Genomic DNA, 19,531 nt, shown 5'->3' with positions numbered 1-19,531 from the left:
GACCAGAGTTTGGATTTTGCCTGTGCCATGCCGAAACAGAAAACTTCATTATTTGATATATACTGTATGTCCACATCCAAGTTTGACTGGAGGACAGGAGTTGTGGGGAAATACATTTAGTTTAACATGTTACCTACAGACACTCGCTCAATATTGTCTGAAAGCATCTGCAGCCTTGATAATGTGTCGCAGTTAGTTATAGTGAGATTAGTGTTTATCAGTCAGTGGTGTCACTTAAGACATTCACAGTCCTAATGAAGTTCAACTGTAGGTTTAGACTCCAGTCAAGGTTTTGAGTTGCCTTAACATGATCTCAGTTTTGACAATTAATGCTGAGAGCTTGAATGACTTGAAAGTAATATAAACTGATAGACAAGGAGCAATTTACTTTTTTTTGAAGTGAACTTTTATCTATGTTAGAGAAGCTATTTATGGAAAGATATTAAAATAAGTAAGTAAAATTTTATTTATATAGCAAATTTTTTTAACAGAGGTTACAAAGTGCTTTACATCAACATCAGCACAGAAAGAATGAGAACACAAACCAAAGCACATACAATACATAAAGACATAACGCACATACGAACACAGAAAGCATACAGCGACCAGTCACCACCCAGAGAATACCCTTGAAGTTATTTAAAGTTATAGAACGACCATCTAAAAATGTGGGTTTTTAAATGTTTAAAACAGTCAACAGAGTCAGCTGATCTGATGAGATGAGGGAGATTGTTCTGGGTGCCAGGGCAGCAAAAGTGCAGTTGCCTTTGGTTTTAAGTTCGGCATACAACATAAAGTTGAGTGAGTAAAGTAACACTAACACAAATATTTACATTATCTTAGCGCACAGAAATCACATAAGATGATTATTTGTGTTTTTATACCTATGCTTTTGACTTTTGTGTTCATGTTTTCTAATAAAAACTTGCTGCACACCAGTCGTGTCAACAAATGGTTTTATTTGAGATCTAATTCAGAGAAAAAATGTTTTTTAGAACTTTATTAGGGCCTGATATGCTTTAGATCAGTGTTTCCCAACCAGGTACGTGTACCTCTGTTGATCTTCCTAATATTTCTTCCATTTTTACCCTATTAATAGTTTTTGTTTTTTTGACTCTATCTAACGATAGAGCACTGTGAGAGATGAAGTGGAAGGCAAATACCAGCAGCAGAGACATCATTCAGTGTTGATGATGTAAGCTGCAGAGGAAACATGTTGCAGGGGGATCAGTGGTGAAAGAAATACTAAGATTTTTTATTTAAGTACAAGCATTAATACATTAATGTAAAAATAAGCATTCAAAATGTTACTTGAGAGTATAATTAGCAAAATAAACATAAAGTTTTAAAGTAAAAGTACTCATTCTGCAGAAAAAATGCCCGTTGTGAGTGATATATTATTATTTATGACATTGCTAGATTTTTAATACTGATGCATCAATGTGTGAGTTGCATTTTTTTCTGTAGCTGGTTGAGGTGGAGATAGTTTTGACTACTTTCTAAACAGTTAAAAGTCCCCCTCAACTCAAAAATGTTTTTTCTTTCTTCTTCCTACGGTTGGATTTTTGAGCTTCAGTGTGCATTTTTTGACACTAGAGGGCTGTTTTTTGCTTTTTATTTTTTGAAAGTTTCCCTGTGCCCATTGAAAATCTGATTTTGGGGGGTGGGCCTACAAGCATGATTTCTGACATCACAAGTACTTTGGAAGCCAATCCTGGTCCAATATTCAACTTACACAAGTGTGATGTTGAAACTTGAAGCCTCCAGTTCACATACACTGAGAACGGACTTTACAGTGACGTAGGAGACATCTTGTGTCAAGCAGTTAAACAGATTCTGTAATTTTAATGAGGGAGAAGGAGTAGATGACATTATAAGGATTTTAAAGAGGTTATTATCCTTTTGTTGTGGAAAAAACATATCAGACGCACATTATTGTTCCAAGCTGAGTATTTTTATGTCTTAACACATGTCTGGAGGGGAGGGGTTTTCTTAAGGGTCATGAGATAAATCTGAGGTGCCGATATGATTAATGGGGTAGGAGAGAAGACAAAAAACAAGCTCTACTACAGAAATTTAAATGTACTTTTTGGATTTTTCTCTTTGTGTGTGATACATCGGATACCTTTACCTCTTTGGGACTCAAACTTTCCAATTTTAGCGATAATCTGAGAAGTTCAGCGGGGCTAATCTCTCTTTCTTTGAACTGCTAACAACTCAAATGAAATGTGACAAGTGGATCCAACTAGATACTTCTTTTCGTGTAAAGTCACATGCTAAAGATGGTTTGGAACAACTGGTTTCATCTTTCACAATGCATTGTATAGAGTACAGAAGTATGTTGATGTATAAAGTAACATGAATGGATATACTTAAATACAAGTATCTTATAGTTGTAAATTAACTCTTATTTTCCACCACTGTGGTGCTGGAATAGGCAGAAATGTCTCCCCATCTGGTTTCAGAAGGTAATAACTGGGTCTGTACAATGTGATCAGCTCATAAATGATCAACCTTCTAGTAAATACAACAGCAAAGCTACTACTAAAACCTTATTTTGTTGCTGTTGCTTCTTCACTTCAGTCTATATTTGATGTCTTAATGATGACTTAAATACCTACATAACAATGCTAAGAGCTAAAACACAGATAAAAGTCTAAAGTCTGGTCACACATTAAGCTTTTGTTAAGAAAAATCACTTTCCAGAAAATCCACAAGAAGCTTCTGAAGAGACATTTTCATTCTTTCAACTTTGAAAAGCCACCATGTTTTTATTGAAATGATCCAATGTTAGAAGACATTTAATGGACTTCAACTTAGTGTCTGTTCAAAAACCAAGAAAAACAAAAATCAATCATCCATTAAAAACACTCCAATAAGTAACAAGTATGACCCCATACATTGTCAAATAAATATTTGTGCATCCACTGCTCTCCTCTCCACCATTTCCACTTATAAATTAAGGCAGAAAGCAGTTTATTCTGACAGCCCCTAAACAAATTCACTCGCATCTTTCATGCAACTGGTCTGCTGGGGAAAAAAAAGAAAAACTAAGCAGAAACATGTAACTTCAGTAGAAAAAAAGAAATTATAAAAAAGATGACAGTCAAAGACTACAAGAAATTTATCTTACCTGCTTTGAGCAAGTCACTAAATATTGCACAAAGTTAAGGATTGTGACACAAAAATAACACGGAAATACTAAATTAAAAAGCACTTTTAAGACCAAAAACTCAAGCTTGTAATGGGAATACTCCTCTAAGAGGGGGCACCACTGATGAAATAGGCATTTAATGAAAGCGTGGGGGGGAATTATTGCTGGAAAGTAACTGGTTTTCAAAGTAAATACTAAAATGTGAGCAGGTATTGTTCCTAAGAATCATTTGCTACTTGCAGCTCTAATCACTAACAAGACGATCGTACCAAATTCATCACTATAAAAACAATAAGCTGATATGCTAATGATCTTTTCTAAATGGAGTCTGATATAATTAGTGTTTCACTGTCCTCACCAGTTAAACGTAAATCCCATTAGACAAAGATCAGAACTACGGGCTTCGATCTATAAGCGTTATATGTTTAACATTATTTGTAGTGTTGAGATATCAAATACTGCTGATGCAGAACAAATCTAGCTTCACTATGCATTAACTACACTCAAGACTCTACAAATCAGATTTAACCCAAATGTAAACGCCCTCCCTAAACAGCTGGGTATATCAAAAAGAAAAGCAGATTTACTAAAGCCAAAAAAAAAAAAAAAGATCCTGATATTAAAATCACAACTGCTTAAAAGACAAACTGTGATGTCTCCATCACAGATGTCCTGAAAACGAGGGGCACTTTGATGTTTGTCATTAATCTGGTTGGTTCAGCTTTAAAAAGCACAAATTACTTCTTGAGTCTTTTGTTTTCTTTTTACAAGTTTGGTACATTTGGAACAATGTGTTTCATTAAGAGCTTGATTTGTCAGTTAGTGTATTATCTAAACTATAAGAAAAAAAGCTTGAGTTGTCCATAATTTTTAATACTTTAGTGTCAACACAGAGCTTCAATATGTTAATTATGCTGGTCTTTAGTGGTTCAAAATTATCCGGCCATTATAGAAATGTTGCTTCATGAGAAGTTTGCTGAACAATCCCTTTCCTTCAAGTGTCTGTTTTCAGTTTAAATAATCTTATTTCAACTAACATTGGTCCAGTATTGTTAATTTTCCAAAGATATAAACCTGCCTCTGAAGTTTAAAAGCTTCTAAGGGAAACACTTTATGTAACGGTCCCTTTTGGCTTGACCAGAGATGATTTTCTTTTTCCTTTTAAATCAGGACTGCAGATTTGCTACTAAAAAAATAATAGAACAAAACTTCAAACCAAATCTAACACTAAATTTAAAAAAAGAAACAAACCAAACAAAACTTTCAGCAAAACAAAATAAAATTTAATGGTTTATGTTCAAAGTGAAACAACCAAAACAAAAGAAAGAAAGAAAGAAAGAAAATAAAGCAAATCTAAACCGAAATCATTAACAAAGGCCATTAATTTCTCTCCAAACTTGAGATAATCACTCGATGAAAACAAGTTTGTAACTTACGTCATAACAAAGAAAAATCTATGCCGCTAGAAAGAAAAAAAATCCAAACAAAATGAAAACTGATTAACTCAAAATAAAACAAAACAAAAAAACAGCCAACTGAGCCAGAGTGATGTTGCCCACAGTCAGCATCAGATATAAACCTTAGTACCTCTTCAAAACAAAACAAAACAAAAAAAAAACCCAAACAAACAAACAAAACAAAAAAAAAAAAAAAGGTAAATTTACCTCGTGAAAATCTACTCAGAAACTCTTCTGGGGTTTAAGGATCAAATCTCTTCCTGCCTTTGGTCCATCTTATTTTCCTACTCATTGACTGGGGGTCTTTTTTTTTTTTCCTTTTTTTTTATATAAACAAGACTCCTCTGAAATACAACTTATTATAAAAAAGACACTTTACACAGGGATAACAAAAACAAAAAACAGTTCCCTCCAAAGTTTGTTGTGTTTAAAACTGGTAGGAGGGCGAGCAAAACTCATAGATTAAAAAGACTGATATTCATAGCAACCTAAAACAGATTGGTTAAAAGTGCTTTGCTCACAGACTGACTCGAGACAGTGAGTGGTATTTGTAGGTGTGTGTCCCCACTGGATTATAATTTAAGGCATCTATTTCTACATATGACGATGATCCAGGACAGAGCGCTGCTTTTTTTTTTTCAAAAAACGAAACAACCACTGGCTCCTTGAAAAATATAATACCACTGAAACGTTGACACTTGGAGAACAATTTGCAGGGTTTTACTTTAGCTCTGTAGTTTCAGTGCGCTGCTAAGAACTATGTGCCAAAGCAGCACAGGCCTGCCTCCTTTATCAAGTCCTCACAGTTAAACATGCAAACACATACGGACAGTATTTTAGCTTTTTAGGTCAAAACTTATCTTGGGAGTATGTTGAGATTTTGCCCTCTCCATCCTCCCCCTAAAAATGAAAACTACTGAGTGTCCTCGAACATGAGTATGAAGAAAAGAAAAAAAAAAAAAACTCACAAAAAACAAAAACACAAAAACAAAAAAGGAGAAAAGTCAAAACGAACTGTGCCTACACTCTTTTAGACAAGTACAAAGGTGCAGAAGAGTGAACATCTCATAACTCTGAATACACTAAAACCCAAACTGATTGGCCAGACTTTTCAAACATGTATTTCTGCTGTCTGCAATAAAAGCCCGGTGCAGGTTATTCCCCTCTCTCCTCTACACCTGATTGTCCAGCTCCCTCTCTACTTGTGGCCTTTGCTGGTCTTAAAGGACACTTGCAGTATCTTGTCTCCGAGCCGGTAGCCGTTGAGGCTGGCGATGGCCATGGCCGCTTCCTCGTAGTTCGTCATGGTGACGAAGCCGAAACCCTTGCACTTGTTGGTGTTGAAGTCTCGGATCACCTTGACGTTTGTGACGGCGCCGAAGGGGCCGAACATCTGCCAGAGGATGCTCTCGTCGGCGTCCTGGCCCAGGTTGTAGATGAAGATGCACCAGCCGGAGGTGGAGTTCCCGGGGACGCCGACGCTTCCCATGCTGCCCATGTGATCAACACCCATGGGGGAGAACCTGGAAAGGAGAAAGGATTAGTATAACTATCAACTGAACAGCAAAACCGAAGCAAACGTCTGTGACTACCACAACAGTTTCTTTGACAGCTCATTGACCAAATAATTTACTTGTGTGATGTGAATTTTTATCAACCAGAAACAACACTGAGAAACAAAACCAGCAGTGAACTCATCAAGAAAACAAACTGGATGCTTCTCAACATGTTTGCTTGATGAGCATCGTCTTTTTTCTGTTCTTCACTATCAAAAGTCTCCCCCTCTTATACTAAACCCTGATCGCCTTTTCAGCAAAGAAGTCCTCTCATTTGTTTATTGTATCCAAACGAATCAGACCTTTTTTCACAGCGGACATGTTGACATGTCATAGCAGAAGCACATGCGGAGCAACTAATTATTGATATGCAATAATTCATGTTATTAATTAAACTTGTGTGTAAGTGAAAGGGGCCTTTTCAACTTCAGTTTCATTCGTAATTTTCTCCTCCTCATGTGTTCCCCCAGTTTGGGAACCACTGATTTAATTTAAGTCCAAATACTGCACGCTACCTTGTGTCACCTATATTGACTATAGATGAATGTGTAGTGTATAGGGCTTCAACTAACAATTATTTTCATATCAATTAATCTGCTGAATATTTTCTGGATTAATTGTTTGGACTATAAAGTGTTAGAAAATAGTGAAAAATGACTGTTTTCAAAGTAAAAGGCGACGTCTTCAGATGTCTTTTTTTGTCTCACCATTAGTTCAAAACCAAAAGGTAATATGTTTACAATCAACTAATTGTTGCAGCTCTAATAATGTACAATAAGGGCACACCAGAAGCACACACACAGAGCTGAAGACAACAACAACTGTGATTAGTCAGCATGGGCTGCATGTATTCACTCATTTGAGTTTCTGATTGTTGTGAAGACATCATCAATAAAGCTCAAAGGAAGACGCTCTCTATCACAAAGTAAATTAAAGAATGTAAACACGGTTAATGTGGCGAAATTAATTCAAGTGGGACATGGCTTGATCATGTACAATACATCCATCTGGTGTTGGAGTTGTGCTACTGATGCATTCAATCCAACACCGAACTATGAATTAAAATCTGCACCATAGTTATCTACAGCGGGACTCCTGTTAGACCTTTGCATCAAGTATTAATCCTGCTTAACAGTACATAAAGACAAGGTATCACTAATTGCTTAGTTAGTGCAAGAGTTGAAGTAGCAAACAAAGCAATGGCAGCCATAATTCACAGGTTCTGGCCTGGGTCACTACAGTGTTGACTGACCAGATTGCTTTTCTAAAACTAGTTCTTGCTTAAAAAAAACAACAACAACTTTGAGTTATAATCAGTGTATGTAAACAATTTTTCTCACCTAAACCGCTGTGCCTGGTGGTGTAAGGGCCCTCCGAAGCGCCGGGACTGGTTGTGGTAGAGCTGAGAGATGAGCTGTGTGTTCTTCACCTGGTTTGGGTTGGCAGCAAATTTCACTGTGATTGGCTCAGAGGCCCCGGGTGGCTTTTGGCCGTTCAGGTTTTTGACGGCATCCTCTGCCTCTGCCCGCTTGTCAAACCGAATAAAAGCAACCCCACGGGACGCACCTGGATACGAGAGAGCAGCTGGTGACTGCCTATTCTGGCATGAGCAGCACGACTACATTTCAAGGTGATGTGGTTACTCAAAAGAGAATCTCTGAAGGTAAGGGAGTCATTCACCTGTCGTACCTGTGGCCTGGTCAACAAGTACACGAGAATTAATGATGCGGCCATAACGTGAAAACATGTCCTCCACGTCCTTCTGGGTCATGGACTTGGGCAGGCCGCTGATATACAGGTTAGCATCCTTTATTGTATCAGAGCTGGGTCGTGCGTATGAGACCTGGCAACAGGAAGCAACAATCGCCTGATTCAACTCTTCTGACGCACGTGTGCGAAGCAAAGTGACAATAAAACTGTGTCAAAAGTACACTGAGCACTCCAATCTATCAAAACATTTTAACTATTTCTTGGATTTACAAGGGCAATTATAAATCAGGTGTTTTATAAACGTCATCCATCTAAAAAGTTTAGTCTAAGCATTAAAAAAAAAACTTAGACTCTATAAAAGAAAACTGAATAAAATGATCTGGAGCTATTTTTCTTATAAGAAAACTGACATCCAAGTAGATTTTAGATATTAAGTCTTCAGTCTGTGCAAAATGAGTCAGAAGCATAAAAGAACATTACAGCAACAAAAAAATGAAATAAAACTGATCGAAAAGGAACTTTTTAGGAATTAAATACACGAAATACACTGAATCCGACAGAATAAGTCAAATAAAATAAGTAAAAGCAAAGTCAAACTCAACAGACATGTCAAATAGGGCAGTAAGTGAGCTGTAAAAGCAGTATCACTTCCTCGGGCTGACATGTACTAGCTAGTTAGCGGACAGCACAGGAGCCACAGGAGAGTTATATGACATGACATCTTTGGTTTGAGAATTGTAGAACACCTTATTGCACGTTACCTTGATAGTTTTGGACTGTAGCCTTAGTCCATTCAGTGTACTGATAGCTCTGTCTGCATCACTAGGGTTAAGATAGTTAACAAATCCGTACCCTAAACTGTGGCCTAGAGAAAAAAAAGGAAAACAATAAAATAAAACAAAAAAACGTTGTATAGTTCAAAAAAATCTGCAAACAAATAAATATTTGAAAAACAAAAACAAATCTTAACATTGCATGCTAGTCTAAACAAACAAACAAACAAAGAAACTGTCTACAGTTAATCAGGGTTGGGCTGGTTGGAATAAATAAAACTAGTCTATGGTGTTGAGAAAAACTTGGAGCAAATTTATACTGAACTCAAGCAGATCCAAATTAATCTGGAAATTTCTCAAAATAAAAATTACATTAATTATCACAAAGGCCAGAAAACAGCACTTTTGTGGATATAGTGCTAACAAAGACGAAGTCATTTTAAAAATGAGTGACAGGCCAAACCATGAAGGGCACAAGTCTCAAATTCTCTAAGTCATAAAGTCTAACCCACCACTGATACAATTCAGAGGTTGCTGTGTACTTTTTTTGCTAAGTCTGTAACATGAATTCCTTGCCATTTAAGCGTCCATCTGCTCTGTCACAGGTGTTATTGATCCGGAGTGATGCGTACCTGCGACTTTGTCTCGGATCAGCTTGGCAGACTCCACCTCTCCGATGCTGCTGAAGAGGCTCCGCAGCTCGTCCTGCGTCATGCTCTGAGGCAGGTAGTTCACTATCAGGTTGGTCTTGGCGTCCTTCCCCTCGTCCCCTCCCATGTGGTCTTCATAACCGTTCGACATGTCATACACCTCCTGCAGGTCAGCCAGGTGAGCGGAAAAAAAACAAAACAAGGTAAGTACGCAAGGTACGCGTAACTAGAGCTGAGACAATTGCACAACTAACCTTTTTAGTCATTTTTCAAGCAAAAATGTTAAATCACATTTATTGTTTCCAGCTTCTCAAAAGTGACAATTTTATAATTTTCTTTTTATATGTGATAATTAATTTATAACTTTGTATTTTGGATTGTTGGTGGAGTAAAATAAGCTATTTAAATATGTCACCTTTAGCTCTAGGAATCTATAATGGATTTTTATCACTACTTTCTGACATTACAGATAAAACAGTTAAATTAACTGATAAAACAATCAATAATGAAAATAATTATTAGCAGCCGCACTACTCAGATCTTTGTTGCTGTACAGATTGATGGTAAAAAAATGACAAAAAGCTTCTCTAAAAAAAAAAAAAAAAAAAACACACAGAACCCTAAAGGCTGCCATCACTACAACCTTACTGAAATAAATCAATTCAAAACACGATACTCTCAAATCAGATTACAGTCAGCTGTTCAGTGGACAGCAGCACAAAGTCAAAACAGAGTGAACAATCAGTGTCCCCATTGAGTTCCTATAATTTATACAGTCCAGGCATCGCTGACCTCGCCTGTACGCTGCCACCTCAGCCAACCACATTACATCACCAACGGGGATGCAGTAACACAGAAACTAGAGCACACTGCAGCTCTATAATCACAAAGCATGTTCATCTGAAAATGTCATTAAATCTTTCAGTTTGTTTAAAAAAAAAAAAAAAAGTGTGTTTATGTGAGGATATTTTGTTGATGTTTATTAACGTTGGACATAAAACGCTCCGCAGATTGTTTACTTTGGAGTTCTTCAAGTTTTCAGTCTCTTTTTCCACCTCTGCACGTCACATTCATTCATTAAATCCAACTGTAGATCTAAACAATAACTTCATTGTTTTCTAGTGTGTGTAAAAATTGCCCTTCAAGCTTATCTTCACGGTTCATCAGACACTGTGGAAATGGGAAACAGTGATGTGCAAAAGTTCCTGAGTTCAGCTCCTTTTGTTCCATAGTTCCTCAAACTTTTTGGTCTAAAAAGGAGTAAAAGTCTCCATGCAGTGTAATTAAAGTATTTCAATGAAACAGAAAAGCAGGGATTAAAAATTATAAAGCCACATAATGGTAACTATATTACATAAGCTTGTGAGTGGATTAAAGCTGTAAATAGGTCTCAACGTGGTGATTTAGACAAAGCCAACTTGAAATGTCACAATATAAAAAGGATAAACACACAAGGTTTAAATTTGTTGAGTAGGTAGATTGCCATTTTATCCCGAGATTACCGTGGTTACATGTCAGACTGCAGTCTAGTTTGATAACTGGTCTAAAAGGAACTGATGTTAGTTCAGTTAACAATATAAAGTGCTCACAACAAGCATGGAGGATACTTCATAATACTTTTAGCAGTGTTCCTGGTGGACACGTTTGTTGGTGGCTCAAAGGGGATCGGGCTTGAAAGGGGAACCAGTGCGGCGGTCAACCTGACAGAGGTCCATTCATGCAAGAGAAGGGTTGTGATTGTGTATTCTGGTGGGTAAGATGCACTGCCTGAGAGGATGAATGAGAGTCCTGTATAAAACCGGTAAACATGGGCAAAGCTGGTGGGAGCTGGCATGTGCCTGTTTTGCTGATTTCTGGTGATGCCATCTTGCTTTTGAGGAATATTTATATTGTACACGAACTTATCGCAAGGCTGTATTCCATTTTCAGTATCATGTGAGACTTTATAGTAGATGGGGTAAAGTCTGTAGAGGCATTGCACAGCAAAATCTCTTTACTTGTACACAATTGTGATTGCTACATTTTATCTAGGATTTGTGTTATAGTCAACTAACTCAAAGCTCAAAATATCTGATGACATACAGGTCATTCCAGGCCAACTCACCCACAATTCAGAACTTTTCCCAATTTATGTCATGGATTTTCTTGAAAAATATTCATGTGAAAACTTCTATTAAATTCATTGGACCCTGCAAAATCCTGTAGCTCTCCTCCGAATACTTTTTTAGTCTTGAATTTTTGACCCTCAGAGCTAAATTTAATCATTTTTGCAATGCTATGCTTCACTAATTGCTTATTTTTCACTGAATTGGGTTGAAATTTGTCCCGAACATCCAAGAAACCCTATGGAAAATTTACAACATATATTCATGTAAATAGTTCTTGCAGAATGTTTTACAGTAATCAAATGAGTAAAAATAAATATTTTTACCCAGGTGAAGAATCCTTAATTTTAAGAAATATAGCCACTAGTTTTCACTTTCTTGCTACCAAATTTTGATTGTGTGTAGTATTAATATTCACATCTAGAAGTTATTTGATCCTGTGTTAAAATTGAGTGCCACAGATTTCGCTAAATATAGCTTCTGAACTGAAAAACCCACTTTAAGATATTTTGACTGTATATTTTCCCAAGATGGATTATTTTAATTTCCTTGAAACTTTGTTTTTTTCATAGGAAAGTGTTAATGTTCATTGCAGATACATTTTTTTTAAAGATGTTATATTACCCCTTCATTTAATATTTTTTGAATTATTATTATTATTATTATTATTATTAGTAGTAGTAGTAGTAGTAGTAGTATATTATTATTATTATTCACTGGCTGTAATATTAGATTCAGTGGTTTCATTTCATAGGTAGATATTTGTACTATGTTGACTTCAAGGTTTTCTATCTCTGTGTAATAACTATTGAGCCTGTTTTTCCATTGGGTTCAGGAAACTTGCATGTTACAACTTGTAATGGCTCGGTTTGTCACATACTAGATGTCATCTTGTTCCGTGTGTCTGGACAAAATATTAATCTTGGTTCCTTAGCTCAATACACACATATCATTTTGCAATTTCTAACTTTTCTGAACTAATTTCTGACATCATCAACTAGTAGCATTAGAAAACAATAAAGCAAGTCTGGGTTAATCCCAACTGAACGAGGTTTGGGAGGATTATTACAAAATGGATTGCAACATATCCAGAAGTATATAAAAGAGTACAAATATAATTCATTTAATCATTAAGCAGTTTGATGTGATCAAAATGAAAATTGAAAGGTCAACTTTTCCATTAGTGTAGGCAGTCTTGTGACAGTTGGCTGCTTCTTCTAAGCTTTTTCCAATAGAGCAGGGTTCCATGATCTCACTGCCACATCAAACTGCTTAATGATGAAATGAATTATTATTGCACACTTCATATACTTCTGGGTATGTTGCAACCCATTTAGCAATAATCCACCCCTTAGAATACACATCCCAAGAATTTAATAGAAGTTTTCACATGAATTTTTTCTAGAAAAAATTAAGAAATTTTTTCAAGAGTTGGCTGGAATGACCCATATATTCAGTTGGTAGGATCTAATACTCACTTTCAAGTACTTAATGTGTCCTCGACGAACTGCCATGAAGACACTTCACTGCTCCTGAGGCTGGATAAGGAAAAAACAATATCAAACAACTGTGGGATGGAAGCTAAGAAAATATAAACCTGACAACACTCAACTAAATGACAAACACTTGATACATGTTGTTTTTTTTTTATTTTAAATAAGTAAAAACATCATCAGAAGCTACTGTAAACATTTCTCAACACTTCTAGGCTTAATGCATAAAAGCTCAGTGACAATGTTTTAAATGGGGGGAAATTCCCGAGTAACTGTAGGCTCTCTGGGTTGAATGATGCCTTGAATGACGCAACAAAGTGGTGCACGCACAGTGGGACTTTTCTCACACAATAAGGTAAAAGCAACTGTTTAATTTATTACTGACTCTCTTGGGTAGTCAAATTGTGTGTCACTGCATGCTTACATCACTTCCTGCATGTTGCTGTGTGCAGCGCTTGAGAAAATGTCAAGTACCATCACAATGAAGCAATGGGTTCTTGGTAGCTAGTACTGGACTGTCCTGAACTGCATTTTTATAACAATTAGCTGTCTGTAATGAAATGACTTGGTGTGTTGCTTGTATGACCTGCAGTATTGACTTTTCTGACGTGTAGCTTTAGTCAGCACAGTTAAACAAGGTGGTCAGCCTCATGTGATGTGTAATTGGATGAAACAGGTGACAGGTCATTTCTTGTCACGCTGCCAGCAATGACAAGCCAGTACATCCGCTTTTTTATTTGCAGTGTACAGTTTACCAATCTTAAGACCGCATTAAATCTTACGTGTGTTCATAATGTGAACATGGTAAATATGAACAATGGGAACCTCTCATGGAAATAAAATTACTCAAGAGGAAAATGTTGAGTCTGCTACTTGTTAGATCGTCAAAACCTGATTTGATTTTAAGGAAATAATAAAATAAATGACATAAGTCTCTATGCACCTGTCATTAATGTCTCCAAGACGTATCCCAGACAAACAAAAGCAGTACATTTCAGCAAGATATCCATTCATTACTAAAGTATTGATCAGTAAGAATGAAGATGGAGAAAGTGTGGGTATATTACGATATAGTTTTTAAGTAAGGAGCAGCAGTACTCCTAGTGGAAAACTTAATCTGCAGTCAGTTACAGGCATTTTGCATATTATCCTTGTGGAGCTGTTGTGGCAGGAGGGTTAGGTCAGTATGGACGTACAGTATTTGAATGCATGATGGCAAAGCATGGTGTAGATATCAGCTGGTGTCCTGACAACTTCAGCTGCTCTCTCAGGATGAGCTACCTCACTCCTGTACTTGTATTCCACTAAAAGCTGAGAAAGCAGGTTAAGCTGTCAGAAAACCGGCTGAACCCTCCCCCGCCCCTCTCCCCCCCTCTTTTTTTTTTTTAACAGTGCTGCAAACGAGCGACGTTGCCTCCAGAATAACGTCATAGACTGGGCAACCGTCGATAGTTAACATTACTGTAGAAAGGGATTAACGCCATCTTCTAAAAACTCAGACCCCCAAATTATGTTTTTCTATGGTGCATTAAACAGCACCCCAATTCACGAATCGATGTCCATCTCGGAAACGTGCAGAGGCCTGACTAGCATTAGCAACCGGGCTAGCCGCATAACTCACCTCTTCCCGCACATGACTGGAAGGGTAAACAAAATGCCCAATAAATTTGGACAAAAACACAACACGCCATTACTACCATAAGCTTTCATAACGTTACATAGAGACCAGTTCGATTATTTGTTTAGGGCTAAATAGGAGTGAATATGTGGCTGGCTCTTGCAGGCAGGCTAAGGTAAAGCACCGCGCCCCCAGTTTGGAGAGCGTCGGATGAACGCATTTCAGTCCCGGCGCCGAAACCCCAGCGGCCTGCTAACAGGCCACGGAGGCTAACCAACGGCTTCAAGGGCCACAAGAGCGGCATGGCAGATATTTGAAAAACATCAAAATATTAAAATATACAGCTGAGAAGCTTCAGGAAACACTTCTCGATATTTCAAGTCTTACCAGCTTTTTGGGGGTGATTTATGTTTCTGCTCTTTTCTCCTATTTGTCTTTCTTTGCAGCGTTCAATTCCCTCCAAGTCGGCCTCACGTAATGTGTAGAAGGCGTGTCGCTGCCCGGTCTGAGTAGCGCATGCGCAAGCGGGACCGCCATCTTGGACAGCTAGGTACGGCAAATCCACTTGGACAAACTACACGCAGAACTGCAGTAAAACTGGGAGTAATAATATTAATGGCAATATGTTAAGTTTAGTTATGATTATGTGTATATTTACTAATGATTATTAGTGCGGTGCGTGGTTGTCTGTCATAGCATAGCATTTTTTTAAATCCAATTCAATTCAAAGGGGCTTTATTGGCTTGAAAGTTTCAAGAACAATATTCCCAAAGCAGCAAAGTACAATTTGTCCAAATACTTAAACAGTACACAATAACAGTAATATGAACATTAAAACACCATTACGATTGATATATATTAATTATATGTATACAGTATATCCTATGCATGTATTTTTGTGTGTGTGTGTGCCCAATCCCAGTAGCTGCCAATCTAAGTAGCTCATGCGCGAATGGGTCTGCCATCTTGGACACATACAAATACATGCATGTGTGTGTGTATATACATATATATATATATATACAAACACACATATATACACATGCACACGCACACATAATCATATCTAAACTTTTTATAGCAGCTCTGCGTGTGGTTTGTCCAACTGGTGTTGCCGTACCTAGCTGTCCAATGCTTCTATTAACACGTATTTCAAGTACACATAGAGACAGAAGAACAATTATCAAGGGGAAATAGGATAAAAATTATTTGGTACCATAAAAAATTCCACAGTTTAACAAAAATTGTTACATTAATAGCACATAGACTACTTTTTGCATCCCACCATGCATTTCCTCATGTTTCACTGATGTGCAAATTAGTTATGTGACACCTATCTGTGATGCAAAATGAGAAGAATTCAAAACTGTCTGAATTTTTTACTATACTCACTATAAACAACAGAATGTTTAATAGGGAGTGGTGAATGAGTAAATGTTTTTGGTCCACTGACTGTGTATAATGTTTTATTCTGGATATATAAAACTTTTAAACACAAAACCACAATGGTGCCACCTTTATTTTCATTCCTTGATGGGGAAAGAAGAAAATTATGATGAAGGGTTGAATCATGGGGCTCCACTGTTCAGAGACATACTTAATTACATACTCCATCCTTAAATAAATGCATAAATTACACTCTCCATCTAATCACATTTCACAGTACCTCACATTCCCTTCATTTTTGCCTCTGCATTTTATATGTTGACATCTGGGAACACTTTCTGAAACACTGCGGTATTTGCAGTCTTATAGGGCACCAAATACTGCATACCAGTACCAACACTGGCTCTATACCCAGGGGGTTCAACGGGTATAAATTCTGTGCCCAGACAAGGTGTATTTCCAGGCTGACACCCTACCAGTGCAACCGGTCAGCTGAAGGACCCACCTTTATGTAACTTCACCTACACTTAATACATAGAGCTAATGAACATTTTATGTAGTGATAATAATCTCAATGTTTATTTCTACCTGAAGATAGTCACAAAAAATAATTTAACTTCATCCAATACTGTAGTAATTTGTCTAAATATTGTGCAAATTGGATAATACTTACATAAATTCCAGTGCATCTTAGTGTGTGTGTGTCTTGTGTCTTGTTCTTAGGAAAGAATGGCTCAGGGATATATGTTCATGTGCTACTGGTCTGTATTTTACTGTACCTCGCCAGATGTTTCAGTCAGCAAAATTGGGTCTTGAGCACAAAGGTGAGAAGGTAAACTGAAAAGACCCTGGGCAAGTAGGTGAGGCAGACGGTCATCTGGGTGACAAATGTGTTTTGAGGAGACACAGAGCAGGACTGAAAGAGAAAGAGGGGTAGGATAAGAACTTGGAAGGGGACAAATGTAATACAAAGTAGCTAACCAACTACAAATTCTCATTGAGCTGAAAATATTTCATAGCTCATTTTCCTCATTAAAGTATCAGAGTTTCTCACTGGGTCCCACTTTCTTTTTTTGTTGCACCTTTAACATGTCAGGCTACTGTAAATTGAATTTACAAGTGTAGCTCATGAGTTAACAGTTCACAAACACATTTACACCAGGGGGTGAATGAGTTTCAGGTTATTTATATCTCCCCCCCCCCCCCCCCCCCCCAGATGTAACCTTGGTATCAACTTCTTTTCCTGGGGTCCATATTAAAATGATACAAGTAATCATTAAATGTTCACCCTTTATATTGTTTTATGCTCTTTTATTAGTATTCTATCTTCTTTATATGGGATCATCTCTTATATTTGCATCTTATTTGTTTATTTATTTGTGGTTATTTATTTTACTTAAATTTCACCTGCTTTATATGAGCATATTTCTTTTATACACATTTGCTTATTTATATGAACTTATTTTGTGTATTTACATGGATTTCTGATTTTTTTAAATTCTGTAAATCCTTTTAATCTGGATAACACTTTGTACTTAAGCTGGAAAAGTGCTATATAAATAAAAAAAAATATTATTATTATTACACTAATACCATATGCAGCACAAAATACATTTACAGCAACAATCATAAAAAAAAAAAAAAACATACTAGGTAAACACAGGTAAACTGAGCATGTTTCTGTCACATTTGCAGTAATATTGTTTAATTTCACGATCCGATTCCAGAATCTGATGTTTCAAACTTCTGTTTACTGTCAGTCTTTTTAAATCATAACGGCTTCAGTTTTAAATCGCATCAACACTTTATTACCCGTTGCCGTTAGCTAACTCAGTTGTGAAAGTAACCTGAAAGGTTATCTAATAACTCAAGAACACCGTACAAGGGGACAATTTGACCACAGATAGTTATCTGCTTTTTTCTGGTAAGTGGCTTTGGCCCAGTTTGTGACTGTCCTGCTGCTTTTTCCTCTGATAGCGTTAACGTTATTAGTTACTTTACATTGGTGATCATGGTATGATGTTTGTTACTTTACTTAGTAATAACTAACCTAAGCTATATGCCTGGTTAGCTCATAGCTGTCAAAACAAAACGATAACCATATAACGCTAACTAACAAATTAATTAAGTTAATTTAACTAACAAAATGTATGATGCTGAGGTTAGCTAGATTATCTAAATAACCAGTAACATTTTGTAACAACTACCAAAAGTATCAGTATGTGATAAAGTATGAAAAACCTTTTGCAGTAGTAACTGCTAACATTACCTGAAATGTGTAATTGGGCGACAGAGCTTCAGTAACACCTGGCTAAATAACATGAGTAGTAGGACGTTAGAGTACGTTAGAAAACGGTTCATTATTCTAAATTATGGACCAATAAAAGCTTTTTGTCACCATTGTTAAAACAGGTGTAGTGGAAATATTGATTTATTTTCCAATTACATTGAGGAGAAACAAGGGTTTACTGTAAAATGTTTTTTTTTTCTAAAACAGGTAGCTTTAAGTATTATGTTTTAACTGGCTTGGTTTAGGTAACTTACGGTAGTTAAGGTTACCATCACTAACGTCACCAATTTGCTAACTCACCGAGCTTTAGCTAACGCTAAGCTGTGTGTAGAATTTGTGGCATCTAGCGGAACGGACTTCACAGAAATGCAATACAATATTCATAAGTATGTTTCAGTTGGTGTGTAATCACCTGAAAATAAGATCTTTGTGTTATTTTCGTTAGCTTGGAATGGGCCATTTATTGTTAGAGAGGGGGCGGGTCCTCTTCCAAGAAGCCCGCCATGTTGCACCGCCATGTTCCTACAGTAGCTCAGAACGGACAAACCAATCACTGGCTCCAGGGAGATCCTTTCGCGTTTTTCGCGAGTTTCATGGCCACCGAGGGTTATTCAGTTGGTTGCGGTTGCAATCTGCTACCTCACTGCTAGATGCCACTAAATCCTACACACCGGTCCTTTGGCTGCAAACCTCGCCCTCAACTGTAGCATTTGTACACTGCAGCATTCTTACTTTTTCAAGTAAGGGATTCCTAATCCTAATAAATAAAATAAGTAAACATATTGTCTTACATACAACTAGTGGTATATAGCAATGCAGATAGGTAGTTTGGGTTTCATGTGCTGAGGCTTATAGCTAATAGTTTGAGATTTATTCCAATATAATGAAAGTGCATCGAGTTTGTTTGTGGGACCTACATCCCTGAAACATTATATTTTAGAAATATGAAAGCGACACATCTTTACAGAAACAATGTCCAAGTTCCTGTCTCTTTATGGTTTATGTTGTTTATCTTATCCCTCCCTTTCCCTTTCTCTCTGTCTCACCTGCATGTTTTGCCATCTTTTTACCCCTTCTTCTCTCTTTTCTAACATCTCTCTGTTTGACTGCCCCCCCAGAGTTTCTGTGCTTGAAAAACTCATCATGACTGATTGTAAGAGACAGAAGGACAAGCAGAGGGAACAGCCTTTCAATACAGAACAAGGACTTCACTCCACGGATGAGGGAAAGTTGCCATACCCAGCCCTGGCCCCTGTGGTCTTCTCCTTCTTGAAACAAACCACATGGCCACGTAACTGGTGTCTGTTCATGGTCAGTAAGCCATATCCTTCCTTAGTGC

At 37.1% G+C, this 19,531-nt stretch overlaps 2 protein-coding genes across 16 annotated transcripts in view; one reads left to right on the top strand and one right to left on the bottom strand.

The window, feature by feature from the left end:
- Positions 1-5,348: 5,348 nt before the first annotated feature.
- On the bottom strand, positions 5,349-18,711 carry elavl1a (ELAV like RNA binding protein 1a). Of its 6 annotated transcripts, none has more exons than XM_042389200.1 (8): positions 18,605-18,711; positions 16,682-16,818; positions 12,884-12,943; positions 9,283-9,475; positions 8,639-8,742; positions 7,848-8,010; positions 7,508-7,733; positions 5,349-6,134 (listed from the first exon to the last, which is right to left on the bottom strand). In XM_042389200.1, the coding sequence occupies exons 3-8, from the start codon at positions 12,917-12,919 to the stop codon at positions 5,810-5,812; spliced, it is 1,047 nt and encodes a 348-aa protein (XP_042245134.1). In that variant the 5' UTR covers positions 12,920-12,943; positions 16,682-16,818; positions 18,605-18,711; the 3' UTR covers positions 5,349-5,809. The 6 variants fall into 6 exon arrangements, with proteins under 6 accessions (XP_042245134.1, XP_042245135.1, XP_042245133.1 ...); XM_042389201.1 differs by lacking the exon at positions 18,605-18,711 and adding an exon at positions 18,493-18,580; XM_042389199.1 differs by lacking the exons at positions 16,682-16,818; positions 18,605-18,711 and adding an exon at positions 14,904-15,009.
- LOC121881420 (voltage-dependent T-type calcium channel subunit alpha-1H-like) overlaps positions 17,669-19,531 on the top strand; it is a 24,749-nt gene continuing 22,886 nt past the window's right edge. For all 10 annotated transcript variants that reach the window (XM_042389196.1, XM_042389195.1, XM_042389190.1 and 7 more), the window contains exons 1-2: positions 17,669-17,826; positions 19,311-19,514. In XM_042389196.1, coding sequence (XP_042245130.1) covers positions 19,336-19,514 — 179 coding nt within the window. In that variant the 5' untranslated portion in view covers positions 17,669-17,826; positions 19,311-19,335. The remainder of the gene's footprint in view (positions 17,827-19,310; positions 19,515-19,531) is intronic.

Source organism: Thunnus maccoyii, chromosome 16 (genome assembly GCF_910596095.1).
Source record: "Thunnus maccoyii chromosome 16, fThuMac1.1, whole genome shotgun sequence".
In the NCBI taxonomy this organism is placed as follows: Eukaryota; Metazoa; Chordata; class Actinopteri; order Scombriformes; family Scombridae; genus Thunnus; species Thunnus maccoyii.
Note: the sequence above shows the minus strand (reverse complement) of the source record. Positions and strands in the feature narration are given on the sequence as shown.